A 27,989-nucleotide genomic window follows, 5' to 3' on the forward strand; every position below is an offset into this window, starting at 1 on the left:
TGCATGAGTTAAATACCAGATTACAGAAAATTCCGCCAACAAAATCAATCGAAGACAAAAAAAATCGTGATTAAATTTTTCTTTAATCTATATATGCGGCTTCTAGTTCTCAGTCTGGGAACTTAGGACAATGATCATTTAGATATCTTATTCTACTTCTAATTTGTTTCCTAGCCTTATACAAACTCGGCATGGCCAATAACAATGGGTGGACACCCTTGTTTGCTGTTTGGCTTTTTGTGTTTGTATATCTGTCCATGCTAGGTTTCCATGCATCCTCTTCACAGCAAATTGTGCCTGCAATTTACATATTTGGAGATTCTCCAGGACATGTTGGAACCAATAATTACTTGCCTGATTGTACTGCAAGGGCTGATTACCTCTATAATGGGATTGACTACCCTCACTCTAAACCAACAGGAAGATTTAGCAACGGTTACAACGTCGTAGATTACATCGGTATTAATTAATCCCCTCTGAGCATCATCATTGTTATTGGCTTATTGCTAATTGGATTTTTATATTTGTACTTTAGCTTCGTTTATATTAAACTTCTTTTTTATTCATATTTCTATTCCATTGGTGTGTTAATTTACTTAATTAATTATTAGCCAAGTTTCTGGGTTACAAGAAGAGAGACAAGCTAGTATACTGGTGGGTATGGGATACCCTCATTTACAACTATTTGAACAAAAATTTACAAGTATTTGAACCAAAATTACAACATTGAGAACAAAAGTTACCATATTCATTTACACTATTTACATATAGTTAAACAAAAAATACAACATTGACAACGAATTTATTCAAAAGCTTGTAAAAATGTCGTAAGAGGTGTAATTATCATTATTATAACTAATATTACAACATTGACAACGAATTTATTCAAAAACTTGTAAAATGTCATAAGATGTGTAATTACCATTATTAGAACTACGATTACACAAAGTATGACTCAAATTACAACTTTGACAACAAAATTTGTTCTCACTTTTGTAAATGTAGATATGAGATACCCACCACCAAGGGCGTAGCTAGCCTAGGGCGAGAAGGGTCAATTGACCCTTCTCAATTTTTAGAAAATCCTTAATTAGTGTTAATAATCTATGAATCTTAATGGAATGAAATAAAATTGACCCTTCTCAATTTTTGAAAAATCTTTAATTAGTCTCAATTTTTAAAATTCAATACAAATTTATCTTAATTAGTTTTAATTATCCTTGAACTTTAATGGAATGAAATAATATTTTACAGTTTTACACTATTAATACACTACTTATATCTAATTAATATGAATCTTTTCAAGGTTTTCTTACCCTATTGATCGATATATGCCCATATGCGCATATTTACGATTCTTTATTAATATGCTAAATTGAAGTAACACATAAGTTTTTCTATATTTATCATTCATCTTAAATCCCAAAATTTATTCAACATGATTTAAGGATCTTTCAATTTCAGCATTAGTACAAGAAATATTACACCTAAATTTTCTTAATTATACTAATATATATATATATATATATATATTTTTTTTTTTTTTTGGGCAAAAGATTGTGTTATTTTTAGAGGACGACTAGAAATGAATATAATTTGTTAGTTAATAAAGTTTGACCCTCCTAAGAGAGACCTTTGGCTACGCCACTGCCCACCACTACACTAGAATTTCCCACAAGGAGAGCCCGCCACCTTTTCTCTCTCTTTTAGAAGAGAAGAAGCAATTTCCTAACAGGAAGGTTCCAAATAAGGGAGTTAACTTTGCGTCAGGAGGATCAGGACTTCTGGATGATACTGGTAAACTACAGTGGGTAGGCTTCAATTTTCACTCTTATTTTCTCTTGCTGAGCTCTCACAACTATGAACAATGCTCACCTAGTTACTAGAAATGAAAAGAAATGCGAATTTGTTTGTTGACTTTCATGTTATGGATCGTCAAATTTTTTTTAGTCCATATCGATCCTGTCATTGTTTTATACCAAATTTTACATAAATTAATTTGTACATCTAACATGCATTTGTGTTGATACATTGTTTTGTGAGTACATTTAAAACATTGATCGATATATACTTGAAAATTTTCTACAAGAATTAAAATCTTATGTGTGCGTACAACAGGGAAATGTCGAGATCATTTCCTTGGGGGAACAAGTGCAGCAATTCCAAACTTTACGGAACAAAATCTCAGAATTATTGGGTGCTGGTGGATTGGCTAATATTTCTCAGTCTCTCTTTGTCATCAGCGTTGGAAGCAACGACATCTTTGAATTATTCGCTGCTAATAACCTGACTAAAAGAACCGAGCAAGAGTACTTGAGCATACTCATCTCCTCTTACGAAACTCTAAATAAGGGTTGGACACTGCTAGTATTAATTTGTCCTCTTGCTAATTACATTCATTCTAAACCTTTTTAATTTATGGTTTTAATTAACTCATTTGCAGAACTTATTTATGCTCGGAGCAAGGAAGTTTGGGATTATCAGCGTCTCACAAATTGGGTGCCGCCCTGGCCAGCGAAAGCTCAGTGAAAGAGGCGGGTGTTTGGAGGCCATGAATTAATGCTTATGCACACTTGTTCTATACGTCACTCCAAGTCCTCTTGCAGAAGTTGAGCTTACAATGCAGAGGGATGATCTACGCACTTGGAGATACATATAAAATGACCCAAGTTATTATGGAAAATCCTCTTCCATTTGGTAATTATAAGCATCTTATGTGACACATGCAAAAAACATTATCTTCATTAGTTTGTAAATTTGTTATCTCAACTTCCACATAAAGTATATCGTTATTAACAATTTAACATATACCCTGAATGTCAATATATACAGCCAAAATGAACTGTATTTTCTGTAGGGTTGGTGGAGGTGAATAAGGCTTGTTGTGGTAAAGGGAAGTTGAATGCAGAGTTTCCATGTGAATTGACCAGATTCGGATTTGTGTGAAAATCGCCGTAGCTACTTGTTCTGGGATCAATACCATTCAACAGAGGCTGCATCTGGAATCCTAGCCATATATCTGTTTGGTGGTGCTGCAGTTTTGGTGACTGACACCCATGAGTTTCGGTCAATTGGCCCTCCTTGCATAGTTGCATAAATATGCTTTATACAGTGACTAAATGGATGAATAAAACCGAATACCAAGTAAATCATCGATCCACTTTGATTTTCCCAATTATCAACCTTAGAAATAAAATAAAGAAAATTAGAAAGACACTCAATACTTGGTAGTACTCGAAAGCAAAACTGATCAATTCACTTATTAAGATAGCACACTGGAAAATAATAGCTTAAAAATCATGTTTAACAAGGGTAGAAGCACAGATTAATGTGCATCTTATAGAAAATGCTAAGTATGAGTCATCCATTTGGTTAAATCGATAGTTAATTAGAAAATTCCGCCTCTAAAATCAAAACAAAACCCTTTCTATAAATACATACATACATACATATATATATTATATATATATATATATATTTTTTTTTTTTCCTTGTACAGTTGTACATATATAAAGATGCGGCTCCAAGTACTTCCAGCCAGATTACAACTTTGGATGATGACCATTTTTAGTATATTTCTATTCCATTCTAGTACATTCTTCATTCATTTTTAACTTGTCCTGTAAAATTGCTATATTTAAACCACGGTAGCTTCGTATCAGAAGCATAGCTCAGAGTATCAGCAACACTAGCCAGCTTAGCTAGTACAATTACCATGGCCAAGTCTGCAATGTTTTCTCTTTGGCTCAATATTATTGTGTATCTCGGCATACTTGGATTGCAAGTCTCACACTCTCAGCCATCTGTGCCAGCACTTTACATATTTGGTGACTCCACAGCTGATGTTGGAACCAACAATTATTTGCCCCGTTCTAGGGCGCGGGCCGATTTCCCTTATAACGGGATTGATTTTCCTCAATCTAGACCAACTGGGAGATTTAGCAACGGTTTCAACACTATTGATTATCTAGGTATTCAATCCTTTGCTTCTGATTGTAATTAGTGACAGTATAGTGCTTGTGGTACGTAGCCGTTCTTATTGCACTTGATCAACTGCACATATAGCATGAAAATCTCTTTACTCTGGTCACTCATTAGCTATTTGGTGTTGTTTAGCTACTTAATTAACTATTTTGGGCAAGTTTCTTTTGGTCTCTACTAATTTCTTTAATCTGGCCTGCTGGCTCATTAGCCCAGTATCTGAAATTCTATGAAAGCCCGCCGCCTTTTCTCTCTTTTTCGGACAGCAATATTGCGAAATTTCTCATCAAGACGAAGGGAATCAATTTTGCTTCAGGAGGGTCAGGACTTCTGTATTCTACAGGACAAAAGAAGTATGTAAGTTAGCTTCTCCTCTATCAAACTCTTGTTAGTAATATATATATACAGGAGCGGACGTCCGACAAGCTGAAAAAATGCGCAGCCAACCATTGGTTGAGTTGCTAAACTCATTAGCACGCAGCCCCACCCACTACTGCATCATCTTCCTAACACCCAAGGATCTCGTAGCCCAGAGAACACCAAAAAGGTCTCAAATGGCCTATGTTTATTCTTTAATCTAAATGATGTAAGCTTGCTAGCATCAAACATCTACAAGAATGGAACAGTTCTCTATTAATATTGGAGTACCTGATGTGAAGCTTTCTAATTGAATCACAACCAAGCAAACCCAAACAGATATGTAAATCCAAACATGAATTTCCAATTAATAGAGTTGAGCCCAGAAACTGATCCCAGAAATTAGAAAAGTCCTTTAGCTGAGAAACTGATGCCCAGAAAACTCAAAAAGGGAGGACATGTATCTAAGAGACAGAGATTAGCAGAGAAGTCTAGAGGAGATCACTACCAAACTACCAACCCAGAAGAAAAGAAAAAAGAAAAAGAAAAATCTTCTATGTCGAGCTTCATCAGTGAGATGCGACCATGGAAACGTGATGGCCGGTAGGAAGGACTGAAATTTGAGATGAGTCTGCTTTTAACGTCGTTCCACCTCAAGAAAAACACCGGGATCGAACCGGCCACCATGCACGTGTCCGGCCACCACCTTGCTATATATATACACACACAATATGAATCCCGATACATATACTGCATGTGCTCCAAAAAAATAATTATCATTGAAAAAAAAAAAGAATACTCATTAGCAATTTTTCTGCGACATTAATTGTGGGTTATGTTTACAAAAAAATGTTACAGAGAAGGGTGATTTCTTTTGGAGAACAAGTCCAACAATTTGCAACTGTTCGCAGCCATATTTCAGAATTATTGGGTGCGAGTGCAGTCGCTAATATCTCCAAGTCTCTCTTCATCATCAGCGTCGGAAGCAATGACATATTCGAACATTTTGATTATAACTACACTAGTAACCCTATTGTTATTGGGCAAAACTACATCGCCACTCTCATCTCCACCTACGAAACTCATCTAAGGGTCTGTCACTACATATTTCTTCTTTCCTTAGCTATCTTAATTCTAAAATAAAAGCTGAACTTTTAATTTGTTTATTTCAATTGCAGAATTTATATGAGCTAGGAGCCAGAAGATTTGGGATTATTAGTGTTGGGGCAATTGGGTGCTGTCCGTGTCAACGTAATTCGAGTAGATCTGGTGATTGTTTCGAGGCCATGAATGTGGATGCTCAGTTGTTCTACACTGCACTCCTACGTCTCTTGCAAAAGTTGAGTTCAGAGTGTGAGGGGTTGATGTATGCACTTGGAGATTCATACAAAATGACAAAATATATTATCGACAACCCCGATCAGTCTGGTAATTAATGATGTATTGAAACATATATGCTTGCTGAGAAAATTATTGCTATACATATATATGATTCTCACAATATATTAACTCATGCCAAAAACTTTTTGCTATGGATTAGAGATAAAAAAAATTTTTATGATATTGAATATACATATATCTATCTATCTATATATTTATTTATTTATATACTATACAGTCAAGAGCTTAGGCTTCACCAAATTGTGAATTACCTAAAATATCCTAGAAAATCATTTAAAATAATTCACATCGTGAAATAAATAAAAAAATAGATACATAATATGAAGATATTGAAGAAGTAGGTGATAAGGAAAAAGGAAATTTTCACGCTCTTCTTCCATTCATTAACAACACGTGCATAGAGTATTAGGCTAGTTTATATATAATCTGCATGCATGTATATTTGACTTGCTTGTTCTACCACATGAGGCATTTTGATCATTACCCATAGTCATCATAAACCCTAAAGATTACCAGAACCCTACTTAATGGATTTAGAAATAAAATATTGGCATTGAATATTGATAGACCCTTGATCAAAGGCATTTAATCAAAATTTGATATAATTGATTCTTTTTTAAAGCATTTTGATGATATATACAAAGTTTATGTTCTTATAGTTTTTACCGAGATGAAAAAAGCTTGCTGTGGAAAAGGACAGTTGAAAGCAAAGCACGCATGTAAACAGGATTCGGATCTGTGTGAAAATCGCACAACCCACTTGTTTTGGGACCGGTACCATCCAACACAGACCGCTTCTAATCTCGCAGCCTTTGGTCTTTATAATGGTGACAAATCATCCGTGGTGCCCATGAGTTTTGCTGAATTGGCCCTTCGGCCATGATAAATATCCGTACGTGTGTATATTAATAATAATGATAATATTATAAACCATGCAACAAGGTGTTGTCTTCATTTTGTTCGGAAAGTTTTATATCATATAGGTTGTAGATAGTGTGAGACTTTAAGAAGATAAAGAGAGTCTACTGATGAGACTAAGATTTGTACTTGCTTAATTAAATTTTCAGGCTTTTAGCCCTCCATGTAACCGAAAAATAAAAAAAGTTTCATACCATGCCTGTAGGCGTCAGACCTACAATATATATATATATATATATATATATATATATATATATATATATATATATATATATAGAATTTACAAAATACAATTATTGGCACCTGTCTTTAATTTTTTTTTTTTTTTTTTTTAACATGTGTGATTGCATGGGGTGGGTGTAGGGAAGTTGCTCGATCTTACACTCAAGTTTCAATATTTCTCCTACCTATTGGTACGAAAAACAGAGAATTATTTACTACCTCAATCTCCTTATTAATTCCTACAACCTAATTGAACGAAATTGACAAATTAAGTAGCATTGATACTAGCTAGAGGGTGTCACACTATCACCCATGCATAATGAGGATTTTTCTTTATTAATTACCAATGTCGATCATTAAAAGAGACTGCCTATGACAACCTTGTCAGTGGTTTTGTTTTATTACTAAAAGGAATAATGATCAAAGGAGATCGACGAGGAGGAAAACCTCTCATAGCTGGCATCGTTCCAAACTAACGAAGAAGTATATCCTAATTAAAGAAACAAAGACAACAATTTGAAGGACCAACAATCATATATGTTTGTAATTTTCATATTTTTCCAGCCAAAAACCATGATCTTTCAGGTATTTGTCTCTATAATTGAAAATGAAGAGAAGCTCAAGGTGCTACGAGGGACAATGATGGTATATTGATATACAAAATGTTAGAAAATTCGGGTCATTTTCTGAATTCTCTAGCCCAACATCAAACTTGAATGAAGATAGTAATCACAAACTATGCAAACAAACAGAACAAATTGTTGACGAGGTTCAGTCCAAATGATGGCCGAATGATGATGATGATCGATCCACTGGACAAGAAGAAGATTACAACTTGAAGTACAATTTGGTTCTTCCTACTCTAGAATAATCTCTCTCCTCACAACACAATTCTCAATAGAGAACTCCCAAATATACCCATTCTCTAAACGCAATGTCTCAAGGGCACCCTCCATAGTGGGTCTCTTTCAACCTAGAATGTGAGAATCTTCAAACCCTCACATCTTCCCTAAAGGTGTCTTCCAATTTCTAAAAGTGCACACACTAGAGAAATATCTCTGAATGCTTATTCATAGGCTCACAGTTAGTCCGACTCCCAATAAGAGCCTCAATCAAATTTTTTGTTAGAATAATAGGATCTTTATTAATCCTAAACCACTGCTTCTAAAGAAAATCTCCAAGAGTCTTAGATACATTAGAACAAGTTTCCCAAAGCCTTACGATGTAAATAATTCAAAACCAACAAAAAATTAATTTTGAGCCGCAACTCTAATTTAAAGTTTATCGCGTTTAAGGATTAATCAAGTTGGGTGCTTGAACTTTCTTTTATTGAAGGACAATTCTTAGGTTCACCCCTTGGGTGAATAAGTGTATTCACCCTCTCTTGCGATTAACGCATAATAACTTTATAATTTTCTAATCCAACCATTCATGTTGTATAACGTAATACAAAGATTAGCTCTGTAAAAAATAAATCAAATTAAAGACCTTTTAGTTATCATTTCAAAGAAATACATGGACGGTTCATCATAACAGTAGTAAGTGTTGTTAGAACCATCCATTTGTTTGATTCAATTAGATAATTAAACGATTTCCGATTCGATTGATTTTTTACAGAGATGATCTTTAAAGGCTAATTTATTATATGAACCGTTGGATTATAAATTTATTAAGTAAAAATATGTTAATCGACAATGGGGTGAATATACTCGTTCACCCTACAGGTGAACCTAAAAATTGTCTTTTATAGAATATGCAAATCAGTCATTAGTTAGTCAAGCTCTATGTACATTTTCAAATTTTCGATTCACATCGATAAACTCGTATCCGAGTATTAAGGCTTGAATCAGTACGTCGAGGCTAAACCCTAGTACGTCGAGCTACGTTTAATAAAAGAAGAAAGAAAAAAAAGGGATCTCAGTTTAATAACACAAGTAAGGTCGACTAATTAATTAAGCTAGGGCATGCATTAGGTATGGCTCTTAATTAATTAACTTTTTAGTTTGTTCATATTCTAGGGAATTAGGATCTCTGCAGCAAGAGTACACACACATATAAACACACGTGCATGGGTATTATCACTAGGCAAACTCGCCAGAAAAGAATCAAGTCGTTCATTGTTAATATAGAGGTCGCGACAACGACAACATTAACACTACCTGGTTGTTCATTTCCGAGACCTCCCTGTTGGATCATGTAGTAAATATCAACATGCCATAATCTGCATAGAGATAGAGATACAAATATAAAACATTTTGAATGACTATAAATATTCGTAGATAGAATGAATACCTATGGAGTCCATCATCTTCAAGCAAGGATTCGGTAAGACAAAGTTTTCTGCTCTCTCCAACAGTGATTTATTCTATCTCTCAATGGGGCGAGATTACTTGTGAACCGGTAGAATTGGGAGAACAGGGACCTTGACTTATATAGGTGCCATGTGATAGAACTCACCCATCAAAGAGAATTTATCACTTACCATATGCACCTCCTTAGTGGTTAAGTCACTTGATTTCATATCCTTTAAGACATATTATTAGGCTCATAATCTAGAACATCAATCACAACATTATAGCCACTGATTTACTGCATATATGATCCATTGATTAATTTGTAAGACATCACATATAATTATTGTGTAAACTTTATTATTAGATGATATGTCCAATTAGGTTCTTACATTCTCCCACTTGGACTATCATATAATACACAATAAAGATATCAATCCAAAACCAAATTAAACCAATCTTTAGTCAACATGGACAATACATACAGTATAACCTAACTTCAAGACTCTGTCAAACATAGCCACTCAAACCAGATCATAAGAAATCTGATGCAACAATTTGTATAGCACCTTATGTCCATAGCATCAGCACTTGCATTCACATGAGCCACCACAAGATATGAAAATATTTGATATAGAGTAACTGAATGTGATTACTTAACGTCTCATATCATGATCTCACCTTATGGCTTTGTAGAAAAGCCCTTTATGCTTCCAATAAAGCTGATGTGTTTCCAGAATGAAAAACACATTTCAATTCATTGTGATCAAATACTTGAAGACAATGATCTTTCAAATAGCTATTCAAGACTTGAGCTGCAGCAATAAATTGTCAGATACTAGCAATCAAATAATCTTTAAACAATTGCAGAATTGACAATACATTCCAATATTAATGAGAAACAACCAATTGTATCAAATTGCAACAATCAATATAAACCAAATCTGCAGACAAAAAGGAAACAAACAGACGAACAGTTGGAGATATGCTCCCACTATTCTACGGAATTAAAGCTATCAACTAATCCCATATTTTTAACATGCTTGTTAAATACTGAAACAGACACTGGTTTGGTGAGGGGATCAGCAATCATTTCTGTTGTCCTGATGTCTTCAACAACCACCTTTAGCTCTTCAGTTTTCTTCCTTACATGAAGAAACTTCAATTCTATTTGTTTCGAGCTAGAAGACCTCTTGTTATTCTTTGCAAAGAAAACTGCAGCAGAATTGTCGCAATAGATAGGCATCGGTCTTTCTATGGTTGGAACAACTTGAGTGCAGCGAATAAGATCTCTTAACCAAACTGCATGAGTAGTGGCATGACTCAATGCAATAAATTCAGATTGCATGGTAGATAAGGTAGCCTTAGTTTGCTTTGAACTACTCCATGATATTGCTCCACCAGCCATGAGGAAAACAAATCCAGAAGTAGACTTCAAGTCATCCTTATCACCTGCATGATCTGAGTCAGAATACCCAACCACATCTAATGATTCACCTTTCCTGTACACTAGCTTATAGTCTCTAGTTTTCTTCAGGTATCTCAAAACTTTCTTGCCCGTTGTCCAATGGATCTCTCCTGGATTAACTTGATACCTACCAAGCATACTAACAGCAAAGGCTATATCCAGGCGAGTACAAACTTGGGCATACATCAAACTTCCTACGAGTGAAGCATACGGCTTGTTCTTCATGGCATTCTTCTCAAAATCATTCTTCGAACACTGTGACTTATTGAATTTGTCACCTTTGCTCATTGGTAAATCTCCACCAGCACAATTTTCCATAGAAAAATGCCTTAGCACTTTGTCTATGTAACTCTCTTGAGAAATTCCCAGCAAGCCCCGTTTTCTATCTCTTGTGATCTTGATTCCCAACACAAAAGATGCTTCTCCCAAGTCCTTCATCTCAAAAGACTTGGAAAAGAATGCTTTAGTCATTAAGAGCAGTTTCATATCTGTACTAGCCAATAAAATGTCGTCAACATACAATATCAAGATAATGAACCTGCTCCCACAAACCTTAAAATAAATGCATTCATCTCGAGGATTCTCCACAAAACCATTTTCAGTTACAACCGAATCAAACTTCAAGTACCACTGCCTTGAAGCTTGCTTTAAGCCATAAATTGACCTTTTGAGCCTACAAACCATGTGCTCACTTCCTTGTTCCTCAAAACCTTGTGGCTGCTTCATATAGATTTCTTCTTCCAACTCTCCGTTAAGGAAAGCTGTCTTAACATCCATCTGATGTAGCTCCATATCATAATGAGCTACTAATGCCATAATCATCCGAAATGCATCTTTGGTTGAAACCGGTGAAAAAGTTTCATGGTAGTCTACTCCTTCTCTTTGAGTAAAACCCTTTGCCACCAACCTATCTTTATACCTTTCTATTCTTCCATCTGAGTTCTTCTTTGTTTTGAAAACCCACTTGCACCCAATTGGCTTGAGATTTGGGGCTGGTTCAACTAGCTCCCACACGTGATTATCTCTCATGGACTCTAACTCTGCATGCGTTGGTTCTGTCCATAAAGCTGATTGGGAACTATTGATGGCTTGGTTATAAGTGATTGGATCATCCTCTTCGCCGATATCAAAATCGACCTCTTGAAGATAGGTACTAAACTTTTCAGGTTCCACTTCTTGAAGAAATAACACATAATCATCTGAAATTGTAGACTTACAAACTCTTTCAGACCTCCTTATTGGAACAGCTTCTGGTTGTGCTATGGCTACTTGATTAGGAGGAAGATCTTGGTGTTCAAAATCAATGGGATTCTCAACAATCTGATTATCAAGAACAGCAGGATCTTCTGGTACTAAAGGGTATACTATGGCTGGAATGGCTGGAGCATTTTCTACTGGATTTTGAATAGCTTCTTCACCCTCTTCCTCCAAAATAAAATCCTGAACAGTAGATGGCATATGATTCTCAAGAAACTTGGCTTTATTAGTTTCAATTATCCTAGTGGAGTGACTAGGACAATAAAACTTAAAACCTTTAGATTTATCAGGATAGCCAATAAAGTGGCAAGTAATGGTTCTTGGATCTAGCTTTTTCTACTCTAGATTGTAAGGACGAGCCTCTGCTGGACATCCCCAGGTACGAAAATGCATAAGACTCGGTTTTCGACCATTCCAGATTTCAAATGGTGTTTTATCAACGGCTTTGCTAGGTACACGGTTAGAAATATAATTCGCAGTCTTGAGTGCTTCACCCCACAAAAAAATTGGTAAACTACTTCTGCTGATCATGCTTCGGACCATGTTTAACAACGTACGATTTCTACGTTCTGCAACCCCATTCTGTTATGGTGTACCTGGTGTTGTGTATTATGCAATGATTCCACATTCCTCCAAATACTTCGCAAACAGACCCTTATGTTGTCCTGCCTCATCATATTTGCCATAGTATTCTCCTCCTCTGTCGGATCGAACCACTTTAATGGATTTCTCCAACTGTTTTTCAACTTCAGTTTTGTAAATTTTAAATGCTTCAAGACTTTGAGATTTTTCAGAAAGTAGGTAGATATGGCAATACCGTGAAAAATCATCGATGAAGGTTATAAAATACTTTTTTCCACAGATGGTATTGACATTAAAAGGACCACAAATATCTGAATGGATAAGTTTTAGAAGATTAGAACTACGTGTGGAACCTAACTTTCTGGAGTTTGTCATTTTACCTTTTATGCAATCAACACAGATTGCCATATCAGAAAAATCTAAGGCTGGAAGTATTCCAGATTTAACAAGCTGTTGAAGACGTCTTTTGGATATGTGTCCAAGACGTTTATGCCATAGAAAAGAGGAATTTTCATTAATTAAGACTCTTTTGGAACCTATAGATTGCTCTATGAGATAAGAATCAACAAAATAAGAACATCTCAAACGCCACATGTCATCTTGAAGATAAGCACTACCAACACAATTTGAATTAAGGAAAAACTTTACTTCTTCAGAAACAGTAAAATTAAAACCATCCTTAACAAGTCTGACAGGGGAAATTAAATTCCTTCTCATCGAAGGAATAAACAAAACATCCTTTAAAATCAAAACGAAACCAGTTTCTAACTTAAGGTGAACAGTTCCTATGGCTTCAACAGCAACTTTGACTCCATTCCCTACGAAAACTTTGACTTCATCTCTACTTGGAGTTCTCCGGTTTACGAAGCCCTGCAAGGAATTTGAGATGTGAATAGGAGAACCGGTGTCATACCACCAGGAATTTGAAGGAACAGAAATAAGATTTGACTCAATTATTGTAAAAACATGAGCCAAACCTAGACAAGGACCTAAGATAGTAAAAACACGATACATACCCTTCTTTTCTAGCCATGACTTATACTTAGCACAGTTTTTCTTCATGTGACCAGAATTTTTGCAAAAGAAGCATTTGAAAACTGTTGTTTGTTTTGGCTTAAGGTTCTGAGATCCTTTGGATGAAGAGGAGTTCTGCTTTGGAGAAGCACTCTTGGCATGATAGGGTGGACGTTTGTAGGATCCAGCAGCCTTCCCTTTATTGTTCCCTGACTGAATAACCAAGAGGACATATTTCTCCTTCTCCTTTTTCAACCTAGCTTCTTCTTGCACACAATGCGCAATAAGCTCATCCACGTTCCACTTCTCCTTTTGAGTATTATAGCTTACCTTCAGTTGGCTATAGGCATCTGGAAGGGATTCAAGAGCAAAATGGACAAGGAAAGGATCAGGAATAGGAATTGCTAGGGCTGAAAGTTTCTTGCTCAGGTCAATCAGCTTCATAATATGCACCCTAACGCTTCCTTCTCCTTCAAACTGCGCCTTAGACAGTGCCATCATCAGGTTTCCTGTTTCTGCCTTTGAAGATTCCTGAAACTTCTGTCCTATGGCTGCCAGATAAGCTTTGGCATCATCAGTTTCTGCAATGCTACCTCAAATAGTCTCATTCATGTACTTTTTCATGAACAACAACGCCACCCTGTTAGATCTCTCCCATTTTTCGGCTTTCTGCTTCTGAGCATTAGTACTGGTCGGAGTAATCACAGGCTGATCCTCCCTTAAGGCTAAATCAAGATCCATAATTCCTAGGTTTATCATTACGTCATGCTTCCAACCCTTAAAGTTGGTTGCACTCAGAATTTCTATGGGTGTCATGAGCACAGAAGAAACTGTAAAGTAAAACATGTAATAGGCCTTAAGAAAATTATCCTAAACATGTCATACAATGAAGAACAAAAGAACAATTCAGAGAGCACAAAAATTGTTCAAATAACCCCAATCTTTAGTTGCACTATTAAATAACACATGTGAGCAAGAAATTTATTAGTGCCTTGAGTTCTTTATCACACCACAAGCTTTATAGAACACGAAACTTGATAAATTTTATCAACGCATGTGAGCAAGATGATAAGATTTCTTTATGTGCTCTAAATTCCTTCGATGTGCTGACTTAAACTACGATATACGTAATTAACACCTGTATGGCAAGAGAATATCCATATATCATATTTTAAGGTCACAATTTTGGTCTAACATTATAACCATGAACTGAGAAAAACCTGAACAATTTTAACACCTGTATGGCAAGAGAAAATCATTATGAGGTATCTCAGTACTAGACCAATGTTTTATTTGAGTCTTATGAAGTGCACAATCAAGTGCTGAAGGTTTCGATTAAATCTTTAATTTAAATAAGACCTCAAACAAAAACATATATTGTAAAATATATATAAACATATGATGGATGCTGAATTGCCATCTAGCTCAGAAAAATGCTCAAAATGAATAATTCTGCAACTATATGTTCTACGTATTCATGTACTCTAATATGCAAGAATAAAACTTAGTTAGCTTAGCAAAAATTGCCAAACTACATACCAATTCCTGAGCATTTTGTTCCTGCAAGTTGATGTATAATACATACATACGATTTCTGATTACATCCAATACACAATCGAGACATTGAAGTTGAAAAATAAATGCTAACCTCATTCAGTTCCTTAAATTTCATGATAGAAGCATGAAGCGTGGATGGATATAAGCATGAAAACAGCAAAAAAAGACATGATATGGGCTCCCAGCGATAGTGTGTGAATAACCCATTGCTTGATTTGAGTAAATAAGAAGCATAAACACCAAAAGAAAAGAAACCCCCAAAACTGGGTTTGTGAAAACCCAAAATGTGCAGCGGAAGAATGGGGATGAACGGGATGAATCATATTGATTCCAATAAAACAAAACGCACCGTTTGAAATAAAAAACACAGGCCCCATTTTTATTTTATTGTAATTTCCAAATTTCCCTATGTTTTGTTTATGCAAAATCCCTAGTGGGAGATAGAAAGAGAGAGAGAGAAAGATAACACTTCTTTTATTTTTTATTAGGAACAACCGAAAAGCTTTAACCGATCTCTATATATGCAGGGTGGCTCTGATACCACTTGTTAGATCATGTAGTAAATATGAACATGCCATAATCTGCATAGAGATAGAGATACTATACAAAACATTTTGAATGACTATAAATATTCGTAGATAGAATGAATACCTATGGAGTCCATCATCTTCAAGCAAGGATTCGGTAAGACAAAGTCTTCTGCTCTCTCCAACAGTGATTTGTTCTATCTCTCAATGGGGCGAGATTACTTGTGAACCGGTAGAATTGGGAGAACATGGACCTTGACTTATATAGGTGCCATGTGATAGAACCCACCCATCAAAGAGAATTTATCACTTACCATATGCACCTCCTTAGTGGTTAAGTCACTTGATTTCATATCCTTTAAGACATATTATTAGGCTCATAATCTATAACATCAATCACAACATTATAGCCACTGATTTACTGCATATATGATCCATTGATTTATTTGTAAGACATCACATATACTTATTGTGTAAACTTTATTATTAGATGATATGTCCAATTAGGTTCTTACACTCCCGTAATATAAATGAGCAATTAAAGAACCTAGTTCATCATCACCTTCATACAGAAAAGGTCAAGAATCGGAACCTTTGCCGGCAAGAGCTACGTACACAGGTCTAGCCCTAGGGCGCCATGGCAAAGTCGAAGCTGATGATGCTTTTTGTTTGTTATCTGCGTTTAATGCATCTGAGGTAGCTTCTCCTGCGACCATTTTTATATTTGGAGACTCAACTGTGGATGTTGGCACCAATACCTTGTTGCTCCAAAGTGGAGCCAGGGCTGATTTCTCTCCAAATATATGGGGTTGATTTTCCTTATTCTGTGCCTACTGGGACGTTCAGCAATGGCCTTAACAGCGCTGATCAAATCGGTACAACCATCGTAAAACTATTGTATTGTGTATATCATCTATAATTCTATAGATCATGCATGCATTGACCCATATTATATATACTAACCTCATGCCCGTGTGATTCACACGTGATTGATGAAGACTGTTAAATTGTTATCCACTTCTTTAGAAGAAAAAAAAATTGTATTTATTTATTTATAAATAATTTCATTATCTGTTTTTAGACTAAAAGGTATTTTGGGCATTTAAAATTTGGTGAAGGCGTGAAGCTTTTAAGCATTTAGCTAGTGTGTGTGTGTGTGTGTGTGTGTGTGTGTGTATTTAGATTTTTGATATTTTAAGGAAAAAAATTTAATATGAAGCAATACAATTTAAATAAAGGTAAAAGTTAGAAATGATCCCTGTGATTTGGGGTGATACTCAATATTAACTTTGTGGTTTCAAAATGTTTAATTTTACCCTTGTGATTTGTGAAATTAATCAAAGTTGGTCGAAAAGCTAATTTTGACAAAAATTTTGCCATGTGCAAGTCATGTGTAAGGATAAGTTCGTCATCTCAATAAAAAAATAAAACGAAAACAAAATTAATTATAAATTTTAGAGGTTATTCAATTCAAGTCCTTTTTGTTATATAAAAATTAGATGTAGTCCACGCATATTTTCTTGTTAATTGTGGTCTATTTGCTTTTTTTAATAGTCCATTTTACCCTTAGAACCAAATAAGGTAAATAATTTCAAATTCATTAATTAGATCACAATTTTAGCTCAATTTTAATTTTTAAATTCAAATTCCAAAATGTACAATTCATCAATGAATAATTTTCAGACAAAGAAGACTAAATGCATTCATATAAACTCAATATACCTAAGATGTAGGTCTAATACTTATATACCTACATTATAGGATGAAAAACATTAGAACAAAAATTCAAACATTATTGCTTCAATTATATCTATATAGTAGGTATTTAAAGTTGTATAGTAGAGATTTAATCTACCTAGACATACGAAGCAGGAAAAAAAAACATAGAATATATTCCCAATCTAATCAAAAGGTACAAATATCTACATATAGAACCTATACCTAATTACAAGATAAAATGTATGAAAGAGAAAATGTGAGATAATGAGAGAACCTTAGATATAGAGATATAGAGAAACTTGAATTTTTTTAAACTTGTGAAATCTTACCTATAAATAAAGCATATAAATGTGAAATAAAAATGTCTAATCAAATTCTAAGACAAATCTTACCTATAACACCATAATCGATTCTATATTAAAGGTAAGCAAAAACTTCTTACCAAATCTATAATAAAGGTAGCTGCGAATTGAAGATGTCATGTTAGTAAGACCTAAAAACAAACTAAGAAGGGAGAAGCCACAAAAAAAAATACTGATATGAAAGAAAAATCTAGAAATAAACAAAGAAACGAGAAGTATGTGTTGGAAATAGGATATGCATGGAACAAGAACAGGAAAAAAAAAAACGATGATTCGGTAGAAAAAAGGAGGAAGAAGAAGAAGAAGAAGAAGAAGTCAATGCGTGATAGGCAAGATCAAGGAAGAATAATGTCTTAATATATATATATTTATCTTTTGAATTCAATCAAGAAACTAATAATATAAATTAAAGTTAACACATTAAATTCGCTAATTTTACAGTAACACGATTGCAATATTTTAGGATTACAATTAATATATTGGCTTTTATTGTTTATTGTGCAAAATATATTAAATGAGGGTATGTTAGGAATGAAAAAATTTAGGTGTTGAGTCAGCAAGATAAAAAAGAAAATAAATCAAATGTGGCAGCTGAGTCATAGGACCGCGATTAATAAAAAAATTCATCCGGACTGCATCTAATATGGGCTATGAGTTTTGGACTTAAATCTAATTACCTCAATGAAATTAAATTAAAAATAAATAAAAACTAGAATTCTACGACCTCCTATCTTTTTAGTTTCATTTTTTAAATACTATTTAATTTAATTTCTTTTACTATTTTAAATTAAAATGACAAATTTATCCTTGCACATGATGGGTTTTTGTCAAAAATAACATTTGGATCAATATTAATTAGTTTCGCAAACCACATGGATAAAATTACATATGTTTAATAACAAATTACATATAAGTTATTGACAAAATATGACTTAACAAATACATCATTTAAAGATTGAATTAAACATATAAGGACTAAATCTTACAAATAAGGACAATGTGCTCTCCACTTTCCACATATCATGAGTTAATTTACTTTTTTACCCTTAACTACTTATTTTGACTTGTAATCCCTTTATAATGATTAAATCTTACAAATAAGGACAATCTACTCTCCACTTGCCATATGTCATGAGTTAATTTTACTTTTTTACCTTTAACTACTTCTTTTGACTTCTAATCCCTTTATGTTTTTTTTTTCTTAGAATAATCCGTTTATGTTACTTTTTTTCTTTTTCTTGAGAATAATCTCTTTTATGTTACTTCACAAAACCTCACTCTCCTGCTACTCTCATCTCATTGCCTAATCCTGCTACTGCACCCACTGCACTCATACTCATCTAGTTCTACTATTGCACTTGTACTCGTGTTCTGCTACTGCACTCGTCCAATCCTGCTACTACACTCATACTCGTCCAGTTCTGTTACTGCACTCGTCATCGTCTAATCCTGGTACTGCACTCATACTCATCCAATTCTGCTACTGTCCTCGTACTCATGTTCTCCTACTGCACTAGACATCGTCCAATCTTTATGAATATGAAAAATCTACCAGCAAATGACTAAAAAAAAAAAAACTAGAACTAGCTATGAGAATTCAAATTTTCAATTATGATACCATCAAATCAGATTAGATCACAGAAAAATCTACCCCCTAAATGTCTATTTCTCTAGGGTGCTAGGGACAAGCAATTAAATTTTCTAGTTGCTACTTGCTGCAGCCATAAGGAAACCTGTAAAGTCCAAAATTGCTAAATTTCAAAGTTACAAAGATCGAAACCTTGAAGCAATACTATTAGACTATTATCAAGTCTATTAACTATTTACAGGTTTGAGACAACTTCCTCTTCTTCAAGCTTAAGAAAGCTGCACAATATCATCAATGGCCTGGTTCAGCAGCACATTAAGGACCAGCCCCTCAACTTCCACACAGATCTCTTCGATTTCTTCTCGAAGAGCTCCTCGGCCTTACACCCTCGTGGATTAGCAGGGTTGTGTCGCCACCGTCATCGACGATCAGATCTGGGCCTCCGCTGGGACCCCAGTGCAGATCGCGCCTCCGATCTCCAGCTCCCGGTGTACGGCATCACGGCGATTCTGAACCTCTCGCTCTGCGACGAGAACAAGGAGCTCATAGCTTCGTCAGGAAATCCAACCACGAAAGAGAACGCTGCGTGCGCTCTACTCTGTCTATCTCAAATAGAAGTCGGAGGAGGAGAGGGACTAGGATTGGCTGGAGAGAGAGGCAGAGAGGTCGTCATTGGTGGAGGAGGTGAGACTGTGAGAGCGGTGTCAGGCTTGAGCGAGGCGGAGATACCTGCGGGAGCAAATATGAGGGTAGAGGTTTTGGATATTGGGTCAGTGGCAATGCCCGTAAATTGTGATGAAACTCGAGCATTTTGGTCATTTTTCATTAAAATTGGGAGTCAGGCTTGCATCATTTGGTTTTTGGGCCTGAGCTCATGTCCTTATTTGTATAAATCTTTTTGAATGTGGGTTTTCTGTGTTTACATATTTGGTTATGTGTTACCATGTAATTTTCTGTTTTAAACCACAAGGTTAATTTTGAGCAACACTCCAAACCACAAGGACTATTTATAACTTTTACCCTTTAAATAAAAGGGATATCTTCATAAATGGTGTATGAACTTTAGGCATTTCTACAGTTTGGTGTACCAACTTTCATAACTATCAGAATGGTGTATCAAGTTTGCTTCAATCTTTTATTTTAGTGTACGCAGTTAAATTTTCCGTTATCTTTGAAAAAAAAAAATTTCAGTAATCTTTCCTTTAGCTTTGTTAGTTTTTTTTTTTTTTTGGTAAAGATAACGGAAAATTTAATTAACGGCATACACCAAAATGAAAGATTGGAGCAAACTTGATACACCATTCTGATAGTTATGAAAGTTGGTACACCAAAGTGTAGAAATGTCTAAAGTTCATACACCATTTGTGATGTTTTCCCTAAATAAAATGATACTCCACACACATATATAACTAACGTGTAGATACACTATAATTAATACTTTAATTGGACCATCGGATGATGTGGAAGGATTTAGCTTGGCCTTAAGTATGACAGTGTAAAACAAATTTTCCCGTAGCGCTAGAAGTAAGCAACAGCTAATTCATATTATTCTGATCGATGATTTTGGTAGTGTTGGTGTTTGCAGTGAAACTATTTGGATGCCGGAAAAGTCCACCATCTTTCCTGTATGCTGCGAGTCATATGTCCTCTTTTAAAAGGGATATACTGCAGGGAGTCAACTTTGCTTCAGCAGGAAGCGGCATCTTCCAAGACACGGGAATAAAAAGATGGGTAAGCACGGATAAATAAATTAATGCTAATTAGTTAGTAACTTAACTATAGTCAATAATTAATCCACAAAACTTACTCTGCACTTTTGCAGACAGAAGTTGTGTCACTGGGAAATCAGATCCAACAATTTGCAGCGGTGCGTGGAAATTTCACAGAGATCGTTGGTTTCAAAACAACTGATACCGTGCTTTCCAAGTCTCTGTTCATCATCAGTATCGGAAGCAACGATCTTTTTGAATTAGTTGAGTACTTTCCAAATGTCATGGACTTGTATAAGGCAAAACTCATGGAACATCTTCAGCTAACGTACAAGAATCATTTGAAGGTGCGTGTCAATTACTTTATGAGTAATGCTAGGTGAACCACCTTTCTGGTTACCACCTACATCCCACCTTATGTAGTATTATTCTTATTTTATTTTCCTTCAGTTCATTTTTAATTAACTCAGTTAGCAAAGAAATATTGTATCTATCACTTGATTTCAGAATTTATACAAGCTGGGAGCTCGGAAATTCGGGATTATAAGTGTTCCTCCAATTGGATGTTGTCCATATGCGCGTGTTCAACCAAATGTCGACCCTAGTGTTTGTGTGTGAAGGTACTAAACGAGCTTGCTCAAACATTTTTCATAGAAACTCACGCTCTCCTGCGGAAATTGAGCTCGGATTTGAAAGGGATGAGGTATTCACTTGTAAATGCCTATGAAATGACCATGCATGAGTATCATTCAAGACCCATTAGCCTTTGGTAAGCATCAAATGCATTTTGATTTAAAATATTAAGTGTGATATAAAATTAAAATTGGATTAGAGGACGTTTTAGTTTTAATATTTTCTTATCTTTTGTGGGGTGGGTGGTTGAATCTGTCTTATTCATTTTGACAATCACTTGTTAAAGGCCATAATTAGATTTCAGGCTCCTTGAAAATAACAGTCATTTTATATGTTTTACACGAGCACGTCTTGGAAATAACTTCGTCTTAATTTACTTGTGACTTTGATACTATAAGATGGAGAAAGTATATGAGCCGATTGAGCCCTATTAGAATATACCAACTACGTACATGCATTGTCAAAGTCTAGGATGAATGCAGTCTTGAACGGACTCGCGCGTTACTATCAGACTAAAATTTTATTGTGACAAATTAATATGGATATTGTGATTTGCGAGTCATATTGCATTTTTCAATTTGCTAGGGTTTGAGGACGTTCAATCAGCCTGCTGTGGAAACGGGAGGTTAAATGGAGAAAAAGCATGCGTTACAATTTTTGACCCCAACCTTTGTTCGAATCGTCATGATCCTATTCTGGGACTTGTATCATCCTACTGAGTTTGCGTCGCAACTAGCAGCACGAACACTTTATGGTGCAGGAACAAGATTTATGACACCCATGAACTTCAGTCAGTTGGTGGCTAGCTATTGATGTTTTATATCAACTCTCACCCTCAACAAGAATAAACTTGTCCGGTTCGACCAGCTAGCAATACCATGCATATAGCAGTAAACTCTCATTTCTAGCTGTACTGAAAAATAAGTTGAGTTTGTCATGATTTTTGATGTTAAATGGCTTTGATCCTGTTTGGATATTGAAGACTACCCCTCGTTATTTTTTTTGGGTAAACACTACCCTAGTTATTGATCATCTAAATCTGTCTGACTAGTGTCAGAATAATCAATTGTTAATTGCCATTTTGCTCGGGGGGTCTACCACACAACAAAAAACCACATGAGTAAAAGATCGAAGGGCCGACACATTCTTTAAATTCGTTCCCCTAAAATAAAAGTTTAGGCCTATGACTGAAAGCTTAAAGTTCACCAGAAAATATCAAGTCGTAAGTCAAGTATTAGTAACTCACTTATAAATCACTCCATGTGACAGTTACTATTTCATTATTTAATAAAAAAAAATTGTGGAGTGGTCCACAAAAGATGACATGTAATTTATGTCTACAAAAATGATTCACTTAGTATTATTCTAATTAGTATATTAATATCTAAAGAGTTTCAAAGATACATTTAACTTCGTAATAAGAAACCAATCATAATATTTTTGGAGCTATCACACAATATATTACATCCATGATTCAAATTGACTAATTATTTTTTGAATTTTTCTTCAAGAATCATCTTACAAAAAAGTGAAGACCTCAAAATTATATTTTCTTTTGTCAATCAAATCCAAAATCTTTTAGTCATCATCTAACTTGAACAAACAAATTAATAAAGGTCAATACTATTTTCAATCAATCAATGCATATTGTGACAGTTTCATAAAATAGCTAATCCGCGCGAAGCGTGAATTATTCTACGCACCGACAGTATAAGTGAACCGACAACCAATATCTAACCTCAACCATTCATTTGATCTAGCCGTCCATGTGGCATTAACATTCATACTAATGCCGTTAAGAGAATTGAACCCAAAAAAGAGTTGTCCAACATAGTAAATATTCAATTTATTCTAATTAAACTACGGTAAAATCTGGAAGTATGAAACTGGAAAAGTCGGGCATGGAGGTTCTCTGATTATGGGCCGCCGACGAAGGAGAGATTATTCGAACTAAAGAAGGATGCTCGTAAAGTTTCTAGTGGCCAGGCCCTTGATTCAGTGATTGTTCAATTCCCAAATGGCTCCAATTGCTTCTCCCAAAGTGGCCCAGATCAATCCAGACCCACCACCAAAATCAAGACTGTGGTGGCCAACTGAATCAAATCTGCCGCTAATGGTATATCAAACCATCAAGACGAAGAGATTTGATTCAGTTGCACTTTTTTCTGGGTTTGATCGTGCGATTGAGATGCAGAATGATTTCGTTGATGGAGGAGGGTGGAAGAATGAACAAAGTTCCGGCAAGAACCGGATCCCGTTGAGTGAAATCTGATCAAGCTTAGTTACCCTTCGAAACGAAGAGTCCCTACGAGCTTCTTTCTCCTTTCCTTATCACCCATATCTTCTACCTATCCCAATGGTCGATGAACTCTGAGGGGAACAGTTGCAAGGGATTGTTGGGAAAGTTTGAAATCGAGCAGAGAAGCTTTCCAGGTTTTTTTTTTTTTTTTGAGAAAAGCTTTCCAGGTTATATATGAAATGGCTATCAGTTGGCACAGTGGGGAAACCGCATAGTTGTTGTTTTGGTTATTCAGGTTCAATCCACGTGGTTGGCGTGTAATATATATATATATTTTTTTTTTTTTACAATGTGTAATTTTCTCTTCTTCTCTTTTATTTTTTTACTTGCATTTTAGAGAAAAAAAAATATACACATTACTTACATTTTACTAAAAAGTTCTATTAATAAGGAAAAATAAGTTACGCATATATTTCAATCGTTGAGGAGATGAACTTTTATCCAAAATATATTCATTTGTAACATATTTTTGAGAAACGTTGTGACAAATATTTTATATAGGTAGATAGAGTTTGACTATAAGAATGTGTGTTAGTGAAGTAACAAAGAGGTGCACACATTCATTGTCTTACATTCCATTATGATACACAATACAAATTCAATGACATATCAATTCGATCTATAAATGAATCAATAAAATTTTGATTTGAGGACTAAGTTTGTATCATTTTGGAGTGCGGAAAACAATCATCCTTTTGTATACATTTTCAAATCAAATTTTAAAATTAAAATCAGTTGGATTTAATAAAATTCAAAATTAAAATGAAACTAAGATTATTGTCTATACTAAACTAAAACCCACCCTCTCACAAGATTTGTGAGTGAAGAAATCAATGTCATTCATCGAGATTTTATTCTTAGTTAAGGATATAGACACTTTATAAGCTTAAACCACACTAAGGGCATCCAATTGATGAGGATATAAATATTTCAAAATTTTTACATGGGTCGATAAACATCCTAAATGTTTTACATGAGTTTATAGGCCTCATCCCTATGAGAGTGTGAGCACTGAAAAATCGACAAAACAAGTTACGAAGGAATGATTATGAGTGTTTTGGTGTGATGTGTATTTAGGGTTTAGGGTTGACCATGTGGGATCGAGGGCCATACGATGTCGAAAATAGGTAAATTTTTACTATAGCCATTTCTTCTTGTCATAGTGACATCCAATTGTCGAATTGGTAAAATTATATTCCCTCGACCTTGTTTATTTAGGAAAGTATACATTTCCATTTAACGAATAAATAACTAGACTATCTTAGTAGGCATATAGAGATCTCGTGCTATTGAAAAAGTCAAAATTGAAAACGGATAGATTTGACACCACCTAAGAGCATCTCCATCAGTGATAGTTATCTTCATAGCTAAAAATAGCTAAAATTGGGATATAACTAGTTAATATTGAGTTATGCTCGAGTAGAATACCTAAATCCCAAGTTAAATTTAAGTTTTAGTTAAATTCTCCCTCATATCTAGCTAAATATAGCTAAGTTTTTTTAGATAAATTTAAATTTAGCTTTTATTTAACTAGTGTACTGGAGATCAAATTTAGCCTAAAATTAGTTAAATTTCATTTTTTTTTTTTGAAATGAGTATTCTGTTGGAGATGCCCTAAGAGCATCTTTAGCGATGCTAGCCATTTTTGAGTCAAATTTTAGCTAAAATAGCTAAAAAGTTATTTTAGCTAGCCACTTTAGAATTACGTCTGTATCAATGCTCTCTATTTTAGCTAATTTTGAATTTATATTATTTTTTAAATGAAGATTAAATAGTTTAGATGTATTTATAAATTACATAAAATAACTTAAAAGGAATGTTTTAAATTATAGAGAGCCTCATCCCACTATCTATGTTTAGGAGCGAGATAGCTAAAAGTTATAATAGAGAGCCACCTAGGAGTCTGGTGCAACTGCTAAAATAGATAAAAAACTAAACATGCTCTCTAAAATAGCTAAGGAGCCAAAATAGAGAGTTTGGTAAAAATGCTATAGGTATTTAGAGCTTATTAATAGATAAAAAATTTAAATTCAATCCCTTGTGGCTTCGGCGCTGGTCAAAGTGATCAACTGTATATATTCTTATAAAGTTATATTTGTATGTTCGGTTGACCACGTCAATAGAGATTGAAACAGTGAAGTCTAGAGATAGAAATGTAACCGCATACATAAATTATGTTAATCATCGCATCTGACGATCAATTTAGTCAATGTCACTCTATATAATCTTGTTAAAGGAAAAACATATTATGTGCCTTCGTCAAAGCGACTGACGGAGAGAGAATTAAGGAATCAGTGATTACCATCAATCAACACGATTACAGATCAATCAGCATTTAATGTCATCATTGTAATTGATATTTCCGTTGTAATTCTCTCCCTATATAAAGGGACTATGAAATGAAATGATTAGACCAATTCCAATTCTCATTTTACTTTTACACGTTATCAGCACGCTCAAAGCTAATAGCCAAGAAAAAAAAAACCTAAATTTTCTAGTTTCTTTCTTCTTCCGATCGAAAAAAAAAAATCAAAACTCTAAAGAAAAAAAAAACATTTTTCTTCTTTTTCTGCCGCCACCAACAACAACAAAAAAAAAAACAAAGAGGAAAGAAAAAAAGAAACAGGCCTTACGGCGCCAAAAAAAAAGGCCCAGAGGCCCACAAAAAAAACAAAGAAAAAAAAAGGCCTAGAGAAAATACCTGGCCCACAAAAAACAAAAGAAAAAAAAAGAAAACAAAGAAAAAAAACAAGGCCCGCTACTAAAAAGAGAGGAAGCGGCCTAGTTTTTCTCAAGTCCAAAAACATCACTACGCACGCCTGCATCAACACGGGCGTGCGCTAGAATTGTTTTATTTTCTCGAAGCACTTTGGTATATTTAATTATTTATAATTAAAACTTTTGAGCATGTTTAGTTAGATAATTTTGATCCTTTAAACATGTCTTGTTATTTATGTTTTACATAATTATGTTTAAGCATGTTTTAAATTATGCTATGGTTTATAATTTATTTTGAACATGAGATATATATTTTTTGTTGTACATTATTTATGCTGTCACGCCCCTGATTTTACACACAAGAAAATCGATATATATATATATATATATATATATATATAATCCCATAATTATACATGCGTGAACGTTCAGTCATCAATACAAAATACCTGAAAATCTTTTTCCCTTTAACTTACACAGATATTGATGCCCTGAACCCTCAAAGTTAATATACAGTCGCTCCATAGAGTTATATATTACACAAGCTTACGAATTAAATTTGTTAACAACAAAATAAAAAGTAAAGGCTGCTCAGAGTAACTATACAACGGAAGTCCTTATCAAAGGTAAAGTCACAAAGATGGTTTCCTACCGTAAAGCTGCTAACTCGCTGCCTCAACCTCGATTATCCTAACCTGCAGGATTAACCCCCACACCGTTGGAATGGTGCACCGGGTTGCCACACAACAAACCCGATAAGCTTTTGCAAGCCCGTATGAGTAACTCAAAAACACACATGCACAACTCACGCCAAAAACGAGGAAAACCTTTCAACTCGCGAATAAAGAAAACATACCATGCTTCCAAAAACAATACTCTTTTCCCAAAAGAAACAACGAAAGTCACACCGTGACAAAATCATATAAATCGTTTACCTAACAATTCAAATATGATAAATCGATCCAACCTGGATAAAACAATAATTAGGTCCAACCTGGACAAAACAGCAAATAGGTCCAACCTGGACAAAGCATCAACACAAATAAATCATACCTATTGTTAACCTAACAAGTAGAATATGATAAATCGATCCAACCTGGATAAAACAATAATTAGGTCCAACCTGGACAAAACAGCAAATAGGTCCAACCTGGACAAAGCATCAACACAAATAAATCATACCTATTGTTAACCTAACAAGTAGAATATGATAAATCGATCCAACCTGGATAAAACAATAATTAGGTCCAACCTGGACAAAACAGCAAATAGGTCCAACCTGGACAAAATATGTACCCAGGAGTCTTAAGTAACCTACTTAGATCCCTAAAGTACGATGGCAGACATACTAGAGCTCTAACTGAATCGTAACCTGTCACCCGGCCA

The 27,989-nt window shown here is 34.7% G+C and overlaps 2 protein-coding genes across 2 annotated transcripts; both read left to right on the forward strand.

Annotated features, from left to right (window-relative positions):
* The first annotated feature begins 3,686 nt into the window (after nt 1-3,686).
* On the forward strand, nt 3,687-4,447 carry LOC121051598 (GDSL esterase/lipase At5g55050-like). Its single transcript, XM_040514219.1, has 2 exons — nt 3,687-3,971; nt 4,193-4,447. Exons 1-2 carry the CDS (start codon nt 3,716-3,718, stop codon nt 4,345-4,347), a joined length of 411 nt encoding a protein of 136 aa, XP_040370153.1. The 5' UTR covers nt 3,687-3,715; the 3' UTR covers nt 4,348-4,447.
* Nucleotides 4,448-5,187: 740 nt separating this feature from the next.
* On the forward strand, nt 5,188-5,779 carry LOC112190091 (GDSL esterase/lipase At5g55050). Its single transcript, XM_024329518.2, has 2 exons — nt 5,188-5,430; nt 5,517-5,779. The coding sequence occupies exons 1-2, from the start codon at nt 5,188-5,190 to the stop codon at nt 5,772-5,774; spliced, it is 501 nt and encodes a 166-aa protein (XP_024185286.2). The 3' UTR covers nt 5,775-5,779.
* Nucleotides 5,780-27,989: the final 22,210 nt, after the last annotated feature.

The sequence above is a fragment of the Rosa chinensis genome, chromosome 2 (genome assembly GCF_002994745.2).
Source record: "Rosa chinensis cultivar Old Blush chromosome 2, RchiOBHm-V2, whole genome shotgun sequence".
Classification (NCBI taxonomy): Eukaryota; Viridiplantae; Streptophyta; class Magnoliopsida; order Rosales; family Rosaceae; genus Rosa; species Rosa chinensis.